The sequence below is a fragment of the Colias philodice genome, chromosome 9 (assembly GCF_061535455.1).
Source record: "Colias philodice isolate Cphi_HAF_F1 chromosome 9, ilColPhil1 Martin Lab GWU primary, whole genome shotgun sequence".
In the NCBI taxonomy this organism is placed as follows: domain Eukaryota; kingdom Metazoa; phylum Arthropoda; class Insecta; order Lepidoptera; family Pieridae; genus Colias; species Colias philodice.
Window position 1 is genome coordinate 1,673,812 of NC_143094.1, and position 19,610 is coordinate 1,693,421.

Consider the following 19,610-nt stretch of genomic DNA (forward strand, 5'->3'; position numbering starts at 1 on the left):
AACTAAATTGCCAGTTGATAAAAAAGGTATAATTAAAAAAAATTCAAATGATAGATCATAGTTGTACATACATTAAAAATAACTACGTAAAAAAAACAACTTCAAAAAAAGAAAAGTAAAATGTAAAAAAGATTTGATATCATTAATTACTGCATATTATTTTAAAGATGTGCTATTTATTAAATGGTTTTGATATCATTATAAATTAAATAAATTTATATCAATACCTACTACAACCTAGTATTAGCCATGGTATTAGTTAATAGTTTTAGTAATACATATTATGTATCAGTAAATACCTTTCAAAATCTATTAAATGTATTTTTAACAAGACGTACCTAGTCATTTAGTAATTTTTTCACTATATACATTTATAAAAGTTCATGTAGTACCTATGATAAATTTATTAAGTGATACAATCTTTGTTCACATTTTCTATTCTTTTTCTTATTACACTGTAAATAATATTGTCACCCGTTCAAATATAATATATTTTATAATATGATTGTTGTAATTTCCTGTAAGTAAAGAATATATGTACATAAATTATTTTATTGTCATAAGCAATTATTTAAGAATTAAGAGTTTTCAAATATTCTTTGTTGTTAATTCAAAATAAAAATAAAATCGGAAATCTCCTCCTTTTTTTGAAGTCGGTTAAAAACAAAGCACTCAATGACAACAATACAATAAACAACACAATCACAGAGCACAACCAACATCCGAGTAGGAGGAGGAGCGAGGCAGAATGAGTTAAAATAAAGATGATAGACACTAATATTTTCGAAGATAGATATTTGAATTTAAGAACCCAATATATTTTTGTTTACTTCAGTTCAGCCAATTGCCGTATATTTTAATACGGTAATTAAAATAGCTGCCGTATAAATCGTATTTTTAATGCCTATAAATACTTAAATGTGTGATTTCTTAATAAAAAAAGGTTTCTTTTAATAGAAAGGATTTTAGGTTTAAAGCATAGAATTTTTTTAAAGATTTAGCGCCCTATTTAAGACTGAAAATACACAAACTAGTGCTTTTTTGCTGTTGGTATACTGCCTTTTCGAAAATTGAGTTGGCAACACTGAACATTATCGTCCGATAGCTCACGGGCATATCGGTGTCGGCTCCGATATCCGATATCGGATCGGACAATGTGAAAGACAGGCACATATTTCATACATTTTACTTCCCTCCGATATCGGATATCGGCTATCGGCTTCCGATATCCGATATCGGATCGGATAATGTGAAAACGCTCTTATTCTTGGTGGCGCAGACTTAAAATTAGATTTAAACGTTTGTGTCGTGTAGACCTGTGGTGTAGACCCATTATAGAAAAACACAATATGTCACAACGACAGCAACGTTGACATTTGTCTAATGTCTTTGTCATTTGTGATGTGATTTGTGTGTTCTACATGATGGTTAATGCATCAACATTGTTTTGTAAAATGTGCAAAATATAATTTCCTCAAAATATTGGTTAGTTAATTTTCCAGTAAAATGGATGAATTAGCAAAATTAGAACATCTTTCTTTGGTGTCGAAAGTTTGTACAGAATTAGATAACCATTTAGGAATAAACGACAAAGATTTGGGTAAGTTTCTCCTGCACTTACGAAATATTCTTCTAAATCGCTGTTTTCTGATTACTATATGTTAATGTTGTACTGATGTTTTTCTTCCAGCTGAATTTATTATCGATTTAGCAGACAAAAATCCAAACTTTGAAGGTTTCAAGAAATCTCTTATAGAAAATGGGGCAGAATTTTCTGATTCATTTATGACAAATTTACTACGTATTATACAACATATGAAACCAGTATCTGCTCAAGCTGAACCAAGCAAAGAAGTAAAAAGCTCAAATCCCTTGGCTAACAAATTTCCTGGATTAGCAATCCCTAATGAAAAACCACCACACTTTTCCTCCGATGATGAAAGTGAAAGTGAAGACAAAAAAGGTAAAAGAATCACAACTAAAGATATTTTCAAAAATCAAAATAAATCGGATTCTGCGAAGGATGATGTAGTTGATCAGGCAATGGCTGAATTAGAGGCTTTGGCTCCATCCAATGCTACGGTTACTGATGTGAAAAAGCGCGAACGTAGCAAAGATAGAAAAGAAGATGTAAGTAAGAGAGCAACTTCTAAAGAAAGACGTAGCAGACGCAGTAGAAGCAGAAATAGGCGGAGTAGAAGTAGGGACAAAAGAAGTGTTAGTCGTAGCAGAGATAAGAGGAGTAGAAGTAGAGATAAGAGAAGTAGGAGTAGAGATAGAAGAAGTCGAAGTCGGGACAGAAGAAGAAGATCCAGGAGTCGTCATCGCAGATCCAGGTCCAGGGATAGACACAGAAGATCAAGATCAAGGGGAAGGAGATCCAAATCTAGATCTCGGTCTAGGGGACGAGATAGAGATTACAAGCCAAGGGACAGAGATTATAGTAAAAAACCAAAGAAAAGAAGTCCTGAAGTTGAATTGAGTGACGATCCTGAACCTGGTAAAGTAAGTATCATTATATTGTTTTTAAACTGTGACATTAGAATAATTTAGACATAATTTTATTAGGTATTTAATCGAATTGGGACTACTAAAATGTATTTTAATTAAGTTAAATTAATTTTGTAAATATGTCAATATGTTTTTAACTACAGGATTGCATGCCAGTTCTGATGGCGAACACTGTTACGCAATACTTTGTAATACAAAACATCTAATGTACGTGATCAAGCAATTAATAAATGAATTTGAATTTGATATTTTCACAAATGATAACTATTACAGATTTACAGTGGCCGGGTAGCGAACATAGTGCCATTCGGTTGTTTCGTCCAAATGGAAGGTTTGAAGAAGAGGTGGGAAGGTTTGGTTCATATTTCGCAACTAAGAGCTGAAGGAAGGGTCACTAATGTGTCTGATATTGTATCGAGAGGAGATAAAGTCAAGGTATGTGTACTTGTGATCTTAAAATTGTAATGAAACTCAATAAAATTGTATTATATTCGTAAGGCAAAATTATATTTGGGCTTAGGCCAGTGCAAGTGGTCCTATGACTTATATGAGTAGTAATTGAATAGATATTTGTATATTTTTATATTTGTAATAATTATGGTTTTGAAATAGATTTCTATGTTGATTGCACTACCCATGCAATTTATTACAAAGTTTTGTTGTATCACTCTCAATAAACCTTTTTCTTTACAACATGTTCTGGTGCAAAATTATATTTTTTTTTTTTTTTATATAAGAGGAGGCAACAGAGCAGACGCGTCACCTGATGTTAAGTGCACTGCGTCGCCCATAGGCACCAGCAATGCCGGGGACATTGTTAGTGCGTTGCCGGCCTTTAAGGTAGGAGTACGCTCTTTTCTTGAAGGTCCCCAAGTCGTAACCGTTTGGAAACACCGCATGAGGAAGTTCGTTCCATAAACTCGTTGTGCGCGGAAAGAAGCTTCTTTTGAAGCGCGCAGTTGTCGATCGCCAGGAGTCAAGGTGGTGTGGGTGGTATTTGAGTTTGTGGCGAGCAGTACGGTGATGAAACTCAGCGGCAGGTATTGTTCCAAACAGCTCCTCAGAGCACTCCCCATTGTAGATGCGATAGAAAACACACAGTGAAGCGACGTCTCTTCGCAGCGCCAAAGTATCAAGCCGATCGGTAAGACTTGGCTCGTTAACGAGTCGTACTGCTCTCCTTTGAATACGGTCAAATGGAAGGAGGTGTTGTTGAGGTGCCCCGGCCCAGATGTGGGAGCAGTATTCCATGTGCGGCCTAACTTGCGCCTTATAAAGCATAAGGCGGTGGTGCGACGTGAAATACTGCCCCGCTCGACAGAGCACACCAAGTTTCTGTGAAGCCAATTTGGCCTTTCCTTCCAAATGACAGGAGAACTGTACGCTACTCGAGATTTCGAGACCAAGAATACCGATGCTAGCTGTGGCAGAGAGAGGAATACCCTGGAAACGAGGAGTTACGACAAAGGGAAGCTTTTTTGCGGTGAACGCGCAGACCTGTGTCTTCTTGGGGTTGAATTGGACTAAGTTACGTCGGCCCCAGTTAGATACCTCTTCTAAGGAGGTTTCTATTGAAGACACGAGGTTGTTCCGGCACTCAATGACGCGGTCCTGAGAAATATTGCTGTGGCCGGTGTATATTGTATCACCAGTACTGTCGTCTGCATAGCAATGAATGCTGCCGTCTAGCAGCATATCATTGATATGCAGAAGAAACAGAGTGGGAGACAGAACGCAGCCTTGTGGGACACCAGCATTCACAGGCTTAGGATCGGAGCATGAACCGTCGACTACGACACTCATGCTACGCTCTGTGAGAAAACTGGCAACCCACTGGCAAAATTTCTCAGGAAGCCCATAGGAAGGAAGCTTCGCAAGAAGCGCTTTGTGCCATACCCGATCGAAAGCTTTCGCTATGTCCAAGCTGACGGCTAAGCCTTCCCCCTTGCTCTCAATCGCTGACGCCCAGCGGTGAGTCAAATATACAAGAAGATCGCCAGCTGACCGGCCACGACGGAAACCGTACTGTCGGTCACTAATCAGCTGGCGCTCCTCCAGATATTTGAGCACCTGGCGATTGATAATGGTTTCCATTATCTTGGAGAGCAAGGAAGTGATGGCTATGGGTCGATAGTTGGACGGATCCGAGCGATCGCCTTTTTTCGGGATGGGATGTACTAAAGCTGTCTTCCATGTGTTCGGGACGACGCCTGTGGAATAGGAGTGCTGGAAAAGTCGCGTGAGAACCGGCGCCAACTCAGGTGCACACATCTTCAACACAACAGGAGGAATACCGTCGGGACCACTCGACTTGTGGATGTCTAGAGCGAAAAGTGCTTTACGCACAGCGCTCTGGGTGAAACGGATGTCCGGCATAGAGCCCTCAAACCGTGGGATGGTAGGTGGTGATTTTCCCATGTCATCCAAAGTCGAGTTAGCGGCGAAAAGGGAGCTAAGAAGATCAGCTTTCTCTTTCGCCGTGTGGGCCAACAAGTCATTCTCCATGCGTAGAGATGGCAATGACGGCCGACAAAAGTTTCCTTGCACAGCTTTGGCGAGTGCCCAAAAGGCTCGTGTTCCCGAAGGAAGTCGGGCGAGTTTCTCGCCAAGCTTTGCAATATGCTCAGACTTAGCTCTTGCAATAGCTCTTTTGAAGGACCTAGAGGCCGAGTTTAGTTCTCTCTTAAGAGTACGGGCGTCTGGATCACTAGACACAAGCGCATTGGCCCAGGCTTGGTAACAATCCTGTTTTCGGCGTGATGCCGTTTTACAAGAGTGACCAAACCAGGGCTGGGACTTGCCACCGATGGGAACAACGGAGTTTGGAATAAACAATTCCATTCCCTGAAGTATCACATCAGCAACAGAGTCAGCACAGATGCTAGGATCTTCTGCCGAGAAACAAACACGGCCCCAGGGATAAGATGAAAAGAAGGTGCGCATCTCGTCCCAGTCTGCTGACTTGTAGTGCCAAACGCGACGGCGGCCACTATTCAGTAGCCGTGAAAGGCGCAAGATTGGCACTTCACTCCGTACGAGGCAGTGGTCAGAGGAGCCTAAAGGGGCATCAACATTGACCTGATAGCCATCCGGATGGGAAGTCAGCAGAAGGTCCAACAGGGAAGGCATATGGTCCTCAACATCGGGAATTCGCGTGGGCGATGCTACCAGTTGGGTAAGACCATAGGCAAGAGCAAGGTCGTAAACAGATTTCCCTGCGTGGTCTGTTGTGCGAGACTTGAGCCATTCTACATGGTGCGCATTGAAGTCACCAAGGACCACGATTTCCGCTGAAGGAATCTGATTGAGCATATTGTCAGCCGTCAATTGTATGTGATCGATGAGTCGGTCGGTTTCGTCGTTACCGCTATGGGATCTGTATAGGCACGCATAGACGCGAGGGTGGTCTTCGCAGTCCACACGTAACCAAAGGATGGATAGATCCCTACCTTCAAGACAAGCGAGGCGTCGAAAGCAGATATCATTCCGAATGAAGGCGCAGACACCAGCGCGAGGAATAAAATTGTGCTCCAGGGTAAATCCTGGGTAATTCAGATAAGATGTGTCGGAGGGGGAAGATATCTGCGTTTCGGTTAAGAAGAGCAAGGCCGGCTTCGCCGTCTCAAGGTGGTAATGGACGGCATTGATGTTCGAGTGTAAGCCCCTAATGTTGCAGAAATTCACGCAGTGCGTGGAAGGGGATGTGCTAAGCTTTTTGCTCTTGTTGCCTCGGGTTTGAGAAACGAGCGGGATTTTGCCCTCCCCAGAATACGCAGGGCAGCCTGAACAAAGATGCTCAGGGAGGGATTCTCCAGCACCGACAGTGTTGGTACCCTCCTGGGGTAATAGTTCTTTAAATTCCGCTGCCATAGTTTTAAAGGGGAAGGGGGGGGGATTGGGCATCCGGTGTGACCCACTCACCTATGCGAAACGCTAAGAAAGCTTTACGCCGGTTTCCCGTGGGTTAGTGGTACCGCCCCGGACGGACTACAGCCCAGTTCATGCTGCGTACGATTTTCGAGAGAATATCTTACGCAGCTGTAGTCCTACCACTCTAAAATGTCGCCAGAGCCTCGTCCGTTGATCGGCAGGGTGCACCACGAGCAGGTGAGGTTGGCTTTGGCCGTTGGATGGTATACGGCCATTACACCCCAAAATTTTTTTATTTTTTTATTTTTATTTAACATATTATTTGTTGCAAATATTGCATTGTGTTTTAATTTTAGGTGAAAGTTCTGTCAGTGACTGGTCAGAAAGTATCACTAACTATGAAAGATGTCTGTCAAGATACAGGAAAAGATTTGAATCCCACTTCTCATGCACATTTGGAGGTAAGTCACATGATATTATATTAGGTTTTTTTGTAGGAAATATTTATATACTTTATTTTATTACTCTTCAATTAAAGTACATAATATATACATAACAGAATCTACGAATAGTTAGATTAGTAATAGAATCGAGATTTGCCATAAAGCACTAAATATCAAATTCAATTTAAAGGTTGTTGCAAATTTCTATCAGAATTTCTATGTGTCTTTTATCTTTGCTAGTAATTAACTATCAAACCTATAAAACAAAAATGTTTGTTCATCCAGGCTGAACGCGAAGGCCGTAATCCAGATAGGCCTCCACCAGCCGCCACTGTGCTCGCGGGGCTCCAGAACGGGCTCGACCCTGACGAGGATTCCAGTAGGAAACGAGTGACGAGAATCTCAAGTCCGGAGAGATGGGAGATTAAACAGGTAACAAATTGTGATGATTATAATAATGTCAATAAAATTAAATCCATATCAAATATAGATGTATGATTAATGATAGTTGATTAGGTTTTAATATGAGTAAAAACAGATTCATATGAATAAAAACTTTATAGAAGCGTAACTCACACTTTAAAATCGGAGATGGAGTTAAAAGAAATTCGACAGTAAAAAAAGACTACACTTATAGACCTTTTTTTATTTCAATCGTCTTTCATTTCGACAACTTTACATCAGCGTGTGAGAGTTGTGTATTGTGGCTTTTGCGTGGCGTTTGTGTATCGCGTGTGAAGAGAACATTACACGAAAGTTATGTTTATCCACTTTTTTTTGTGTAGATCAGGGCAGTGAATATGAATCATAAAATTTTTTTTTTATTTAAATAAGGTTACAATGAGCTTTGTTTACAGATGATCTCATCAGGAGTAATAGACAAGAGCGAGTTGCCGGACTTCGACGAGGAGACTGGTCTGCTACCGAAAGACGAAGACGGTGAAGCTGACATCGAAATAGAACTAGTTGAAGACGAACCGCCTTTCCTCCAAGGCCACGGTCGAGCATTACACGATCTATCCCCAGTAAGAATAGTAAAGAATCCTGATGGATCACTAGCACAAGCTGCTATGATGCAATCTGCTCTAGCGAAGGAAAGAAGAGAACAGAAGATGCTGCAAAGAGAACAAGAGATGGAAAGTGTTCCGACTGGTTTAAATAAGAACTGGATAGATCCGTTGCCAGAATCCGATGGTTGGGCTTTAGCAGCTAATATGAGAGGCACAGGCATAACGACCCAGGACTTGCCAGAGTGGAAGAAGCATGTTATTGGAGGCAAGAAATCTTCGTTCGGTAAAAAGACAAACTTGTCATTATTGGAGCAGAGGCAATCGCTGCCTATTTATAAGCTGAGGGATGAGTTGATAAAGGTATAGTTTCTTTTAATTATAATCCCGAAGCAATTTAATTCATACATTTTTATTTCTATATGTATTTATACAAATTCATAAATTTTTGTACCTTTTCTAGTCATATGCATTCAATGACATTATTGTTGAATTTGATATTTCGGTTTTATGGCATTGAAATTCTTTATAAATATTATTGTTGAAATTGTTTCTCCCTTTTTTTAGGCCATATCAGACAACCAGATCCTAATAGTAATCGGTGAGACTGGTTCCGGGAAGACGACCCAAATCACCCAATACGTAGCAGAATGTGGCTTAGCAGCTCGAGGGCGGGTTGCCTGCACCCAGCCCAGGAGAGTGGCCGCTATGTCTGTGGCCAAGCGAGTGGCGGAGGAGTTTGGGTGTAGGTTGGGCCAGGAAGTCGGATATACTATTCGGTTTGAAGATTGCACCTCGCCGGAGACTGTTATCAAGTAAGTATTTTGTAAGCGAAAGAATGGAAAAAACATGAGGAGGCCTATACCCAACTAAGGGTGAATTAAGTCTTAAAAGAAGCGAAAGGATTCAAATCGAAGTTTTCTATTCTTTAAAAATATTCTAAAGGTTTCCATTTTTCCAAATAGTGAGACGGGTTTGGAAATACAACTAAAATATATTACACAGTGGAGTGTAGTCTGAATGTGAACTTTTAAAGACCTTTTGATATAATATTCTCTATGTTCTAAGAGAGAAATATAATAGTGAATCGAATTTTGCCATTTTCTTCTGTTCTTGTTCACTGCATTCAACTCACTGTTGAAGCACTACATTCAACACAAATATGTATTTAATATCGCCTTTCTACTAGTATTGATCGATATATTTCCTCCCCAGGTACATGACAGACGGTATGTTGCTCCGCGAGTGTCTCATGGACCTAGATCTAAAGACCTATTCCGTTATCATGTTGGACGAAGCCCACGAGCGAACGATTCACACAGACGTACTCTTCGGTCTGCTCAAACAAGCTGTCCAAAAACGACCAGAATTAAAGCTAATTGTAACCTCCGCAACACTCGATGCCGTCAAATTTTCACAATATTTCTTCGCTGCACCAATTTTCACGATACCAGGCAGAACATTCCCCGTAGAAGTTTTGTATACGAAAGAACCAGAAACGGATTATTTGGATGCGTCTTTGATTACTGTAATGCAGATACATTTGAGAGAACCTCCAGGGGATATACTTCTGTTTTTAACTGGTCAAGAAGAGATCGACACGGCTTGTGAGATTTTATACGAAAGAATGAAGTCCCTTGGCCCAGATGTGCCAGAACTGATTATTTTGCCTGTATACTCCGCGCTACCTTCGGAAATGCAGACCAGGATCTTTGAACCAGCTCCCCCTGGTTCCAGAAAAGTGGTGATAGCTACAAATATAGCGGAAACGTCGTTAACGATAGATGGCATTTATTACGTGGTCGATCCAGGGTTTGTGAAACAGAAGGTGTACAATTCAAAGACGGGAATGGACTCGCTGGTTGTTACTCCGATTTCGCAGGTACGTTAAAATATCTACATTTCTTTCACTGATAGACTATTCTTGTTTAAAAAAAACATTTATATTCATAACTTCAATTCTATTCTAACGGTCTTACTGATAAAATGTTACCCATTCGCTATGCAATGGATAAGTTATTGCAATAACCTGTCTTGTTTTTATGATTGACGTTTTATGTGAGCAAGAGCAGGACACATAGCTATGGTAGAAAATGGTAGAAATTTATTCATTGTTTAACTTTTTATTAGTAAGGCCGTAAGATTGTTTTTCTTTCTAATTTTGCATCCTATTTTTTGCAATGAGCTGTCTCACTAAATAACCTAATATTACGATTAAATAATCATTTAAATCTGATTAAGTTATTATTATGTTTGCAAGCTTTAGCTTAATATTTTATTATTTTCTCTCAGGCAGCAGCAAAACAACGCGCGGGTAGAGCAGGTCGCACAGGTCCGGGCAAAACGTACCGGTTATACACGGAACGTGCATACCGAGACGAGATGTTGCCCACACCCGTGCCTGAGATACAGCGGACCAATCTTGCTACCACTGTGAGTGAACTTATATAATACTAGCGGTCCGCCCCGGCTTCGCCCGTGGTACATATTTCGCAATAAAAGGTAGCCTATGTTCTTTATCAGGGTCTAAAGATTGTCTGTGCCAAATTTCATCAAAATCGGTCCAGTAGTTTATGCGTGAAAACCATACATACATATCTACATAATTACAAACCTTTCCTCTTTATAATATTAGTAATATATATTAAAACAGAATTAAAGAAATTAGAAAATAAGAACTTGTAACAAGTTTATGTAACAAGTTTTCCTGTCTTGTTCTAGTAAACTGTTCTTACTTGTACTTGTTCACCGCGCGGTCGCGGCTTCAAGCCGTCGTTCTCAACTGCTTGAAGCGGTCCGTGTACGGCCGCCCTTATGTTTAATCCTTTCATGTTCAATATTTTAGAATTTTACTAAAGAGTTTCAAACAAAAATCTTTTTCATTGCACACGAAGTCGCAGACAACGATAAATAAATTATTTTTATTAAAAACTAGCGGTTCAAATTTCATGAAAATTGGTTCAGTAGTTTAGACGTGATTGAGTAACAGACAGACAGACAGAGTTATTTTCGCATTTACAATATTATTAGTAATTAGTATGGATTAGCCAAAAAAACATATAGTTTCAGTTTATTAACAGATCAACTCTAAACCTTACCCATTTACCCACCAGGTGTTACAACTAAAGACGATGGGCATCAACGACCTGCTGCACTTCGACTTCATGGACGCTCCACCTGTGGAGTCTCTCATCATGGCGCTGGAACAACTGCACTCGCTGTCAGCTTTGGATTCTGAAGGTCTACTCACCAGGCTTGGACGGAGGGTGAGGAATAAAAAGATAGATTTGACAGAAAAAGAAAGATACAGTTAGAAAATTTAAAAAAGACGTGTGGCACTCGGGGACTGCCGCGGTAAAGCTATTGCATGCTATGCCTTCAAGCCACACCTCCGTGCCCGTCGGAGTGGGGAGCGTGAGGGTTTTCGTTACGCAATTTCTGGATTCGGTCCCCGCGCTCAAGGCTCGAGATAGAAGCTATGCAATAGCTTAAAAATCTTATACGAGCATAATTTGCACTGAAAGTTTCCGTAACACTGGTTACCTGTGATAAACGTGAAAAAATAATTGATCTTTGTAGCAGGTTTCTGGTTGTGGTTAATCCTAAGCTATAAATGTTTTAAGTTTAATGTATTTTTTTTTCTAACTTCGTAAAATATTTGTGATTTTGAAGGACCATAAGTGTAGAAACTTCTCTAGGTTCAGTAGAAGTTCCTTGTTATTAGTTAGTTCGCTAATAAATTTTAGTATACTCATTAAACTAATACTTTTGCAGATGGCTGAGTTCCCGTTGGAACCGAATCTATCAAAGATCCTCATTATGTCCGTAGCATTACAATGCTCTGACGAGATTTTGACCATAGTGTCAATGCTAAGTGTGCAAAACGTGTTCTACCGACCAAAGGATAAACAAGCTCTCGCGGACCAGAAAAAAGCCAAATTCAATCAAGCAGAAGGAGATCATTTGACGCTACTTGCGGTTTATAACAGTTGGAAAAATAATAAGTTCTCGAACGCGTGGTGTTATGAGAACTTCGTGCAAATTAGGACGCTGAAGCGGGCGCAAGATGTCAGGAAACAGTTGCTGGGGATTATGGATAGGTAAGTCATCAAGATTGATTTATTCACTCAGGGAATTGAACATTTATTGTAAATAATAAAATTACATTCTTGTGTAGAGTGGTAAAGTTATCAAAAAAATTCAAGACTTCTAAGATCAGAGCTATTTTAAGATGTTCTAACATCTAGAAGATAAAAATATTTAATGAAAAATTTACCATGTTGTTACTTCAAAATAGAAACATTAACTCAGTTATAATTGTCTATATTGTAAAATGTTTTATTTTGTTTAGTGATTTTAATATACCTCCGAAAATTTGATTTGGCTGGATGATTTAATATCAATGTTTTGAAAAAAATTCAAGACTGTAATCAGTAATGTTTCTAGTATAATACAAAAACATTTTAGAGTTGTTATCAGGTGTTAAGGCTGCAGTCTAGCAAAATTGCGTTTTCAACAAGTTATTTGACAATTTTTTCCCGGCTAATGAAATGATAAACTGATTTTTTTTTTCTTGTTTATCAATTAGTGTTATATACGCAATGCGCGTGAATTTTTTCACATTTATAAAGTTACTTTATGTTACCTTAATCAGGCCTTAAAGATAAGTCTCTTTCCCCCAAAGACATTTCGAGCTAAGTTTGTGCACTCACTACGTTGCAACCGATTACAATTTACACAATCTGATCAGCGCATTATTATCCTTATATAGTCGTTATTAAAAACTGCTGAATACAATTGCCGAAAAACTTATGATTTTCTTAATTAGGACGTTATAAATTCATTAAATTTCCCATTTTTTGCGTTACAAAATCGATTGATAAATACTGCTAAAAGTTATTTTTTCCATTAATTTATTCGAGTTGGTTGAAGACCAATGAGTATTAATCCTTTAAAAAATTTTTTTTTTGAATTTTGATAATTCTTTAAATATTAAAAAAATATTTAAAATAATAAGTAAAAATCCTAGCGAATTTCTTTAGTCGCGCTCCTTGGGCCGGAGCGTTCTGACGTGTGCTCTACGCTCGATTTTCCTTCATACCGAAGTGAAAGTTGCTCTACTTCATTAAATTTAATATTTTTGTTAATTGATTATTTTTATCTTAGTTTTGTGCAAATATTCGTATTTTTAAACATTTGATTTCGATATGGAAAATAAACGAAAAAAATACGCGTGTAACTACTAGAAAAAAAATTATCTTCGAACATAAAGTTAATGAAACCAAATAGATTGCAAAGGTGATTGGCAACAATTTCTTTATTTTACGGGGTGTCAGTAAAGGGATGTATATTTCTTTAAAACTAAAGTAAGCTCATAAATTTTCTTATAATATAATTTTTTTGAAGTTCCAAAAATGTTTATTTTTCGTTTGAGAAATACGAAATATAATATAAACTTGTATTGAGAACTTGAACTTCCCAAGTTCATCCGGGGAAATCCCCATACGGGGAAAATGATTTGTTTACTCCAAAATTGATCCGAGGTGTTTTAATTTTTTCTTCTAGTCATTTTCAACGTAGCGGTATGTTGTTTGATTATTAATTTTGTAACTTAAATACAGGATGTTGGTTTTATATTCTGATCTCACAGACGCGCTGACAAATTTAGTCCACCATTTCTAGTTTAGTCTACCAACTCTAAGTACCAATATTAAAACGAATGGATTATCATCACATCATCAAAACTCAGATGTAATGGAAGATCACAATAACATAGAAAATTCAGTGGGGTTGAGAACTAAACAAACAGAAGTAACAGAGACGCGAAGAATAAAAAAAGAGGACGAAAACGATAATTCGTTGATGCTTTCCCTTTTCGACGTATTGTTAGGGTACATCACCAATCTGCAAAAAACAAAACTGATAATTCCCAATTGCTGATTAAAAATGAAAAACAAATAATCGACAACAGTGGTGAAAATTTGCTGATCACAATGAAACATCCTTCAGTGGTAGCAGATTTACTCATTTAAAATGTATCGGTGAACAGCGTAAAGGAGAGGAGGACAGGAAAACATTATGAATGTGGATGGTGGATTGTATACAGGGTGTAATCGATAAGTATGTGCAGGCGATTATGACGTTATTATTGCAGGTATCAAAAAACTTAAAACTGATATCGAAATTACTTTACCTAATGAGCAAAATGACAATAATAACTTTTTAAAAGTATAACGAGAAATATCTAAAAAAATTACTTTATACACTCCCATATCAAAAAGGGAAAATGGGACTAGTAGAAGTTAAATTTCTAATTCCGGCAAAAGACATGAATGCGGAAGATGCGGTTAAAAAAATTTAATATTTGAAATACAATGCAAAAAATAACACTTTTGTCATAGATAAGAATCATGACTATTTTTTCAAATTCAGGGACAACTAAACGTTGCAGAAGCAGAAGTCTGCTTATTTGCTGTTTGGACTGGAGTGAATCATTCGTTAAAAATAGAATATATAAAAAAGTATGTAACGTTTAGGCAAAATAAAATGATGGACCATTATCAAGATTTTACATAAATTGCCTACTGTCAGAATTGATTGATTCGAGACTTCAGCATTCGATGCCCATCAAGGACCCATCCTATATCATTCAAGCGATTGAAAAAAAAGAGATTAATCCAGTGCAACCGATAAAGCATCAGAATGCTAGCAAAAGATTTATTAGGTTTATCAATATTAATCTATATATTATACATAATATAATAAATCTGTAGAAGACGCGAAGACTGACATCCGCGCGGACGGAGTCGCGGGCGGAAGCTAGTCAGTAATAAATATCTTTTGTTTTCATTTGCGTATTTTTCTATTTTATAATTTTTTAACACAAACATTACATTTTTTTTATTAAATACAAAATTTGTTTATCCGTTTTATTAGTTAAACTGAATAACTTTCACTAAGAAACTTAGGTCGAAAAAAATGTATAGAGTTATGCATTTTGTATGGAAAGCTTATTTTTTTTATATTTCGTCCAAATTTCTTTGTAAAAGTTGATCAGTTATATAAACATGAAGTTGAAGATATCAATAGAAAGTATTCGCAAATTTTGTGTACTGATAAAAAAAAAATCACCCGGTGTAATTTTCACGAAAATTGTTTCAAATTGTCATTTTTGGTACTTATTACGAATATTAAATTATACGAATGATTTAATTTTTAAAAATTAAGTGGAGCAACTTTCCCTTAGTACATTTGTATTATTTACATATAGGATGACAGGATGCATTTGTTTGCACTACTAGACCAAGCCCTTAAAGAAGTAAAAAAAATTATCAGCTAAGAGTGGTCATACGTCGCCCCGGTAAGGCAGAAGTGCGGGTTCGAATCCCTTCGAATCATTCACATTAAAAATTTATTAAAAAGAAATGATCAATAGCAACAACATCCATTATATTTTGTATAAAACGTATTTTTTTCTTTTTCTAGGCACAAACTCGACGTAGTATCAGCGGGCAAGAACACAGTGCGAGTACAGAAGACAATTTGCTCTGGATTCTTTAGAAATGCCGCGAAAAAAGACCCGCAGGAAGGATATAGGACGTTGGTCGATAGCCAAGTGGTGTACATACATCCGTCTAGTGCACTGTTTAATAGACAACCTGAGTGGTAAGGATAAGGGTTTATATTATCTGTAATTACAATAATTTTAAATAGTTTGGCCTACACTTCATACAAATTTCCATCCCTTAAATTTAATAGTCTGTAGACATGTTTCAAAACTCAAACTCAAACATTTATTTATTCAATTAGACTTCTTCTAAAAGCACTTTTGAATCGTCATTACATATTTTATAATTGATTTTCCCCAACCAAACATTGTAGTTTGACATAAGCAGCATCCTTTTAACAAGACATGTAAAAATTCTCTGGAATCTGGGTACCTAGCTGAGATATAACATTTTCATTTGAAAATTGCACAATATTTATGTCTAACCATGTTTTCTAAATTTGACAATGTTCTAGACTCGCGTCAAATTCCATACACAAAATAATTTCTCAACCATGAAAATGTACAATATATAGTATAATAATGATTATATTATTTTCAGGGTTATCTACCACGAACTGGTGCAAACGACGAAAGAGTACATGCGTGAAGTAACTACCATCGATCCCAAGTGGCTCGTCGAATTCGCTCCTGCGTTCTTCAAGTTCTCGGATCCGACGAAATTGTCCAAATTCAAGAAAAACCAACGACTTGAACCCTTGTATAATAAGTATGAAGAACCTAACGCGTGGAGAATATCCAGGGTGCGCAGACGCAGGAATTAATCTTGTATTTATGTTTAATAAACTAGTTTACTGTGATATTTTGTTTTATTTTATTCTATACTAGCTGCGCCCCGCGTTTTTTTTTCTTTTAACTCTAATGTTTCTAATCTTTATGAAATATCAGAATAATAAGTAGCCTTCATAGAAATCTAAATAACAAGACACTAGAAGTCGTAAGCGCGCGTGGCCTTGTCGCCACTCAGGTGACTTCCAAGCCACCAGTGCGTTCGTCGCTATTCAGTTGCCCTCGATACTTTCGTTTTTAAACATGGTGCGTTTCAGCATTTCCCATTGCGGAAATTCTTCCACAAGTTGTAATTATACTAATAAAGGCATAACATTTCATCGTCAATTATTGCACGGCTCATAAGCGAAGCGTTGAGGTGGGTACTACTGTCGCTTCGCGCAAAACATCTGATTTTTCAAACTTAAAATGTCTTTATGTATCATACATTGCACTTGTAAGATAATACATACACACACATATTAAGAAAAAACACTATTTTTAACGTTCATGATATTTTTGATGTCATTTTTGTTATTTAAACTAGTTAAAAAACAGTTTAAAAAAGTTCTGTCTTGGACGTCCGTGTGTCTGTATGTGCGGATCCTTTTTCTTGTTAACACGATAGCGACCGAAATACTTTACTAATCGAGTCTTTTTTTTTCTCTTACGCTTGAGTATGCTCAGGAATAGAACCCTTTCATTTTTCAGGGTCTGATTCGATGTGGTTTAATTGTTATTAAATAAACAAAAATAATAATTAATAAATATTTATTAAAAAAAAATTATGAGGCGTGCACTTTTGGATTTTCCAAATTATTTTTTGAAATAATGCCGTTTTTCCTTAAAATTATAGAATATTTACAAGTATTATGTACGAGTTTCACCATAGAAATCTAAATATCAACATAAATGAATGTCGACCGTTCTTATTATCATGTTTAGCACAAATTTCAACCTTATTTGTATGTGTTTATTAGGTTCAAAGTTATATCTATTGAAAATTAACGCCCTCTGTTGCAGAAAAGCCGAATTTTTTCGTATTGGAGCAAAAAGAAACGAAACCTCCCATGGGAGGTTTCGTCGGTTTCGAGAATAACATCCCTAGGTACATGTACCTAGGGATGTTATTCTAAAATAAACCGTAAAGTCGTGCGTTAGGATACATATTTAAAAGATGAATTTAATATTTAAGTTTTCACTTAAATCAAGCTGTCCAATAAAAGGTATAGTTTATTTGTGTGTCTAGCTATCGGTTTAAATGTGTTAATTTTGGCGACAGTGGTTTTCATTTACAGCAGTTCTAGTATTAGACTACAAGCCGGTATAGGAAAAAAATATGGGTCATTTGAACCACCAGGTGACCTATCTAGAACGATAGAAGAGCATAAAATAATAAGATTCAGCACTATGCCGTCACTTGTAAGCTGTCCAACTGAGTGCAGACAAGCTGTTATAGCTCAATTTAATTAGTTTAAAAAACAAAGAGATTGTGTATTGATTGATAGTTTAAAAAACTAAAAAAGATTGTCTAGAATTGTAATTTTATTGAATAAAATATATTTTCTTGAATAATGTGATGTGTTTTGATTATTCTGTGCAGAATTTCATCTACTTTTTCTTTAAATTTATGAATACTTAGTTGTTATATTATTATTTCATTTATTGTATTTCATGCCTCATGAGTCATGGGTTTGTAGAATTTTATAACAAAAAAAAAAGAATTCATACATGTAAAGTTTACTTGAATCAGAATTTATAAGGTTTAGGTGGTTTATGTAAAAAAAAACAAAATAACCATAATTATCAAGTAATAATTATTTATTTAATTCCTTGAGAGCTATAAGCTTTTTTATTTCTAGGATTTCCATTTCCTTACAATGTTTTTCTAGTAATAATTTTTTCTCCAACTCAAATCTCTCTTCCATATGCTGGAGTTCTCTCTTGTAATTTTTTTTCCTTACTCCATCAAGAGTTTCCACTTCCTCATTATGTTCTTTCCTTTTGCTTGACCCTCTTATGTGTTGTGTTGCAATAGTCGAAGAAGTTGTGTTGCAAGGCTCTTGACTTGAGGCCGATGGCTGTTCTCCGTTGTCTTGGCTTGACTGTGCTGGGATAACTTCCAGCTCTGTCATCCTGTTTTTAATGGGAAACCAAGCAGAACTGTCATCATCTGCTTCAGTTTCGTGGTCTTCCACATCTATTAAGCAGAAGATTTGAAATGATTAGGTATTTTACTTAAAATAATAAATAAAGTGTTTCTCCAACCAAGTATGTGTCAAAATGGATTCGATAACTATGTAATTTAATTACATAGTTATCGATTACCTAAGTACCTAATAGGTAGGTAATTGGGATGTAATGAAAAAAGTTTCTTTTAATATTATGTACAGCAAATATTTTATATGATCTGATTGAATGATATTGCTGTAGACTGATGCATTAGTAAGCCACAAACAGTGTGTATGACTGCTGTTCATGAGGTGTTGGGTTCAATTAGGTATTAGGTTTTCTCCAAAGAAATTATTTATCAATAACTCATTCTCTTCTTACAATAACTGTGAATCAATGCTATGAATATCTAAATTTTTAACAATAACTAAATTTACTTACACATCATGTCGCTATCAATATCCAAGCGATTGTTGGCATGACATTTGGCATAACGGCCAAAACTTGACTTTCCTGTGCCTCTATTTGAGGTGGTTGTGGGCCTCCTCCAGTCTTTTTTGACTGGTTGGCAAGTGTTTTTGCATCTCTTGCTTTTGATTTAAGATTTTGCCACATCTTCTTAAGTGGTTTTGAAGTAACCTAAAATAATGCAATTAAACATTTCAGTCATTTAAGTTATTAGACAGTTTTATGTACAACTAGCTGTTGCCCGCAGCTTCGCTTGCGTGGAAAAGATAAATTTTCATCCCCTATTTTACCCCTTTAGGGGATGAATTTTCTAAAATCCTTTCTTAGGGGACGCCTACGTTATGACATCTACCTGCATGCCAAATTTCAGCCCGATACGTCCAGTGGTTTGGGCTGTGCGTTGATAGATCACTATATCAGTCACCTTTGAGTTTTATATATTTTATGTACAATATTCGAGAAAAATATTTATATATGTATTTATTTATGAATTCCTAACAAAGCATATAGATATTATTTTACATGGCTTATTATTAAATACATGGTCTACAGTCTAATGTACCTTCAATAATAGGAATGTACAAAAAAATTGCTAAAATTTAAAAACATACAATACGATAAATCTACATAAATATATTAAACTACTTACCGGATGGGTTATATTTCGAGAGCTATTGAATTCCACGTGAGTTTCTCCCAAGCCTCATGCTTCTTCTTCACAGTAACGCCGTCAGTCTTTCTACAGTCAAGTGTTGTTACAAGTGATTGCATCAACTCTATTAAGAGTTGCTTTTCGGTGTGCAG

The 19,610-nt window shown here is 36.8% G+C and overlaps 2 protein-coding genes across 2 annotated transcripts; one reads left to right on the top strand and one right to left on the bottom strand.

The window, feature by feature from the left end:
• Positions 1-1,402: 1,402 nt before the first annotated feature.
• Positions 1,403-16,198, top strand: pea (ATP-dependent RNA helicase pea). Its single transcript, XM_089698875.1, has 13 exons — positions 1,403-1,600; positions 1,691-2,505; positions 2,785-2,946; positions 6,738-6,842; positions 7,110-7,256; positions 7,682-8,194; positions 8,399-8,646; positions 9,047-9,713; positions 10,124-10,264; positions 10,945-11,097; positions 11,606-11,931; positions 15,317-15,496; positions 15,940-16,198. The coding sequence occupies exons 1-13, from the start codon at positions 1,507-1,509 to the stop codon at positions 16,160-16,162; spliced, it is 3,774 nt and encodes a 1,257-aa protein (XP_089555001.1). The 5' UTR covers positions 1,403-1,506; the 3' UTR covers positions 16,163-16,198.
• Positions 16,199-17,953: 1,755 nt separating this feature from the next.
• Positions 17,954-18,914, bottom strand: LOC149485619 (uncharacterized). Its single transcript, XM_089698876.1, has 2 exons — positions 18,780-18,914; positions 17,954-18,366 (listed from the first exon to the last, which is right to left on the bottom strand). Exons 1-2 carry the CDS (start codon positions 18,784-18,786, stop codon positions 17,984-17,986), a joined length of 390 nt encoding a protein of 129 aa, XP_089555002.1. The 5' UTR covers positions 18,787-18,914; the 3' UTR covers positions 17,954-17,983.
• Positions 18,915-19,610: the final 696 nt, after the last annotated feature.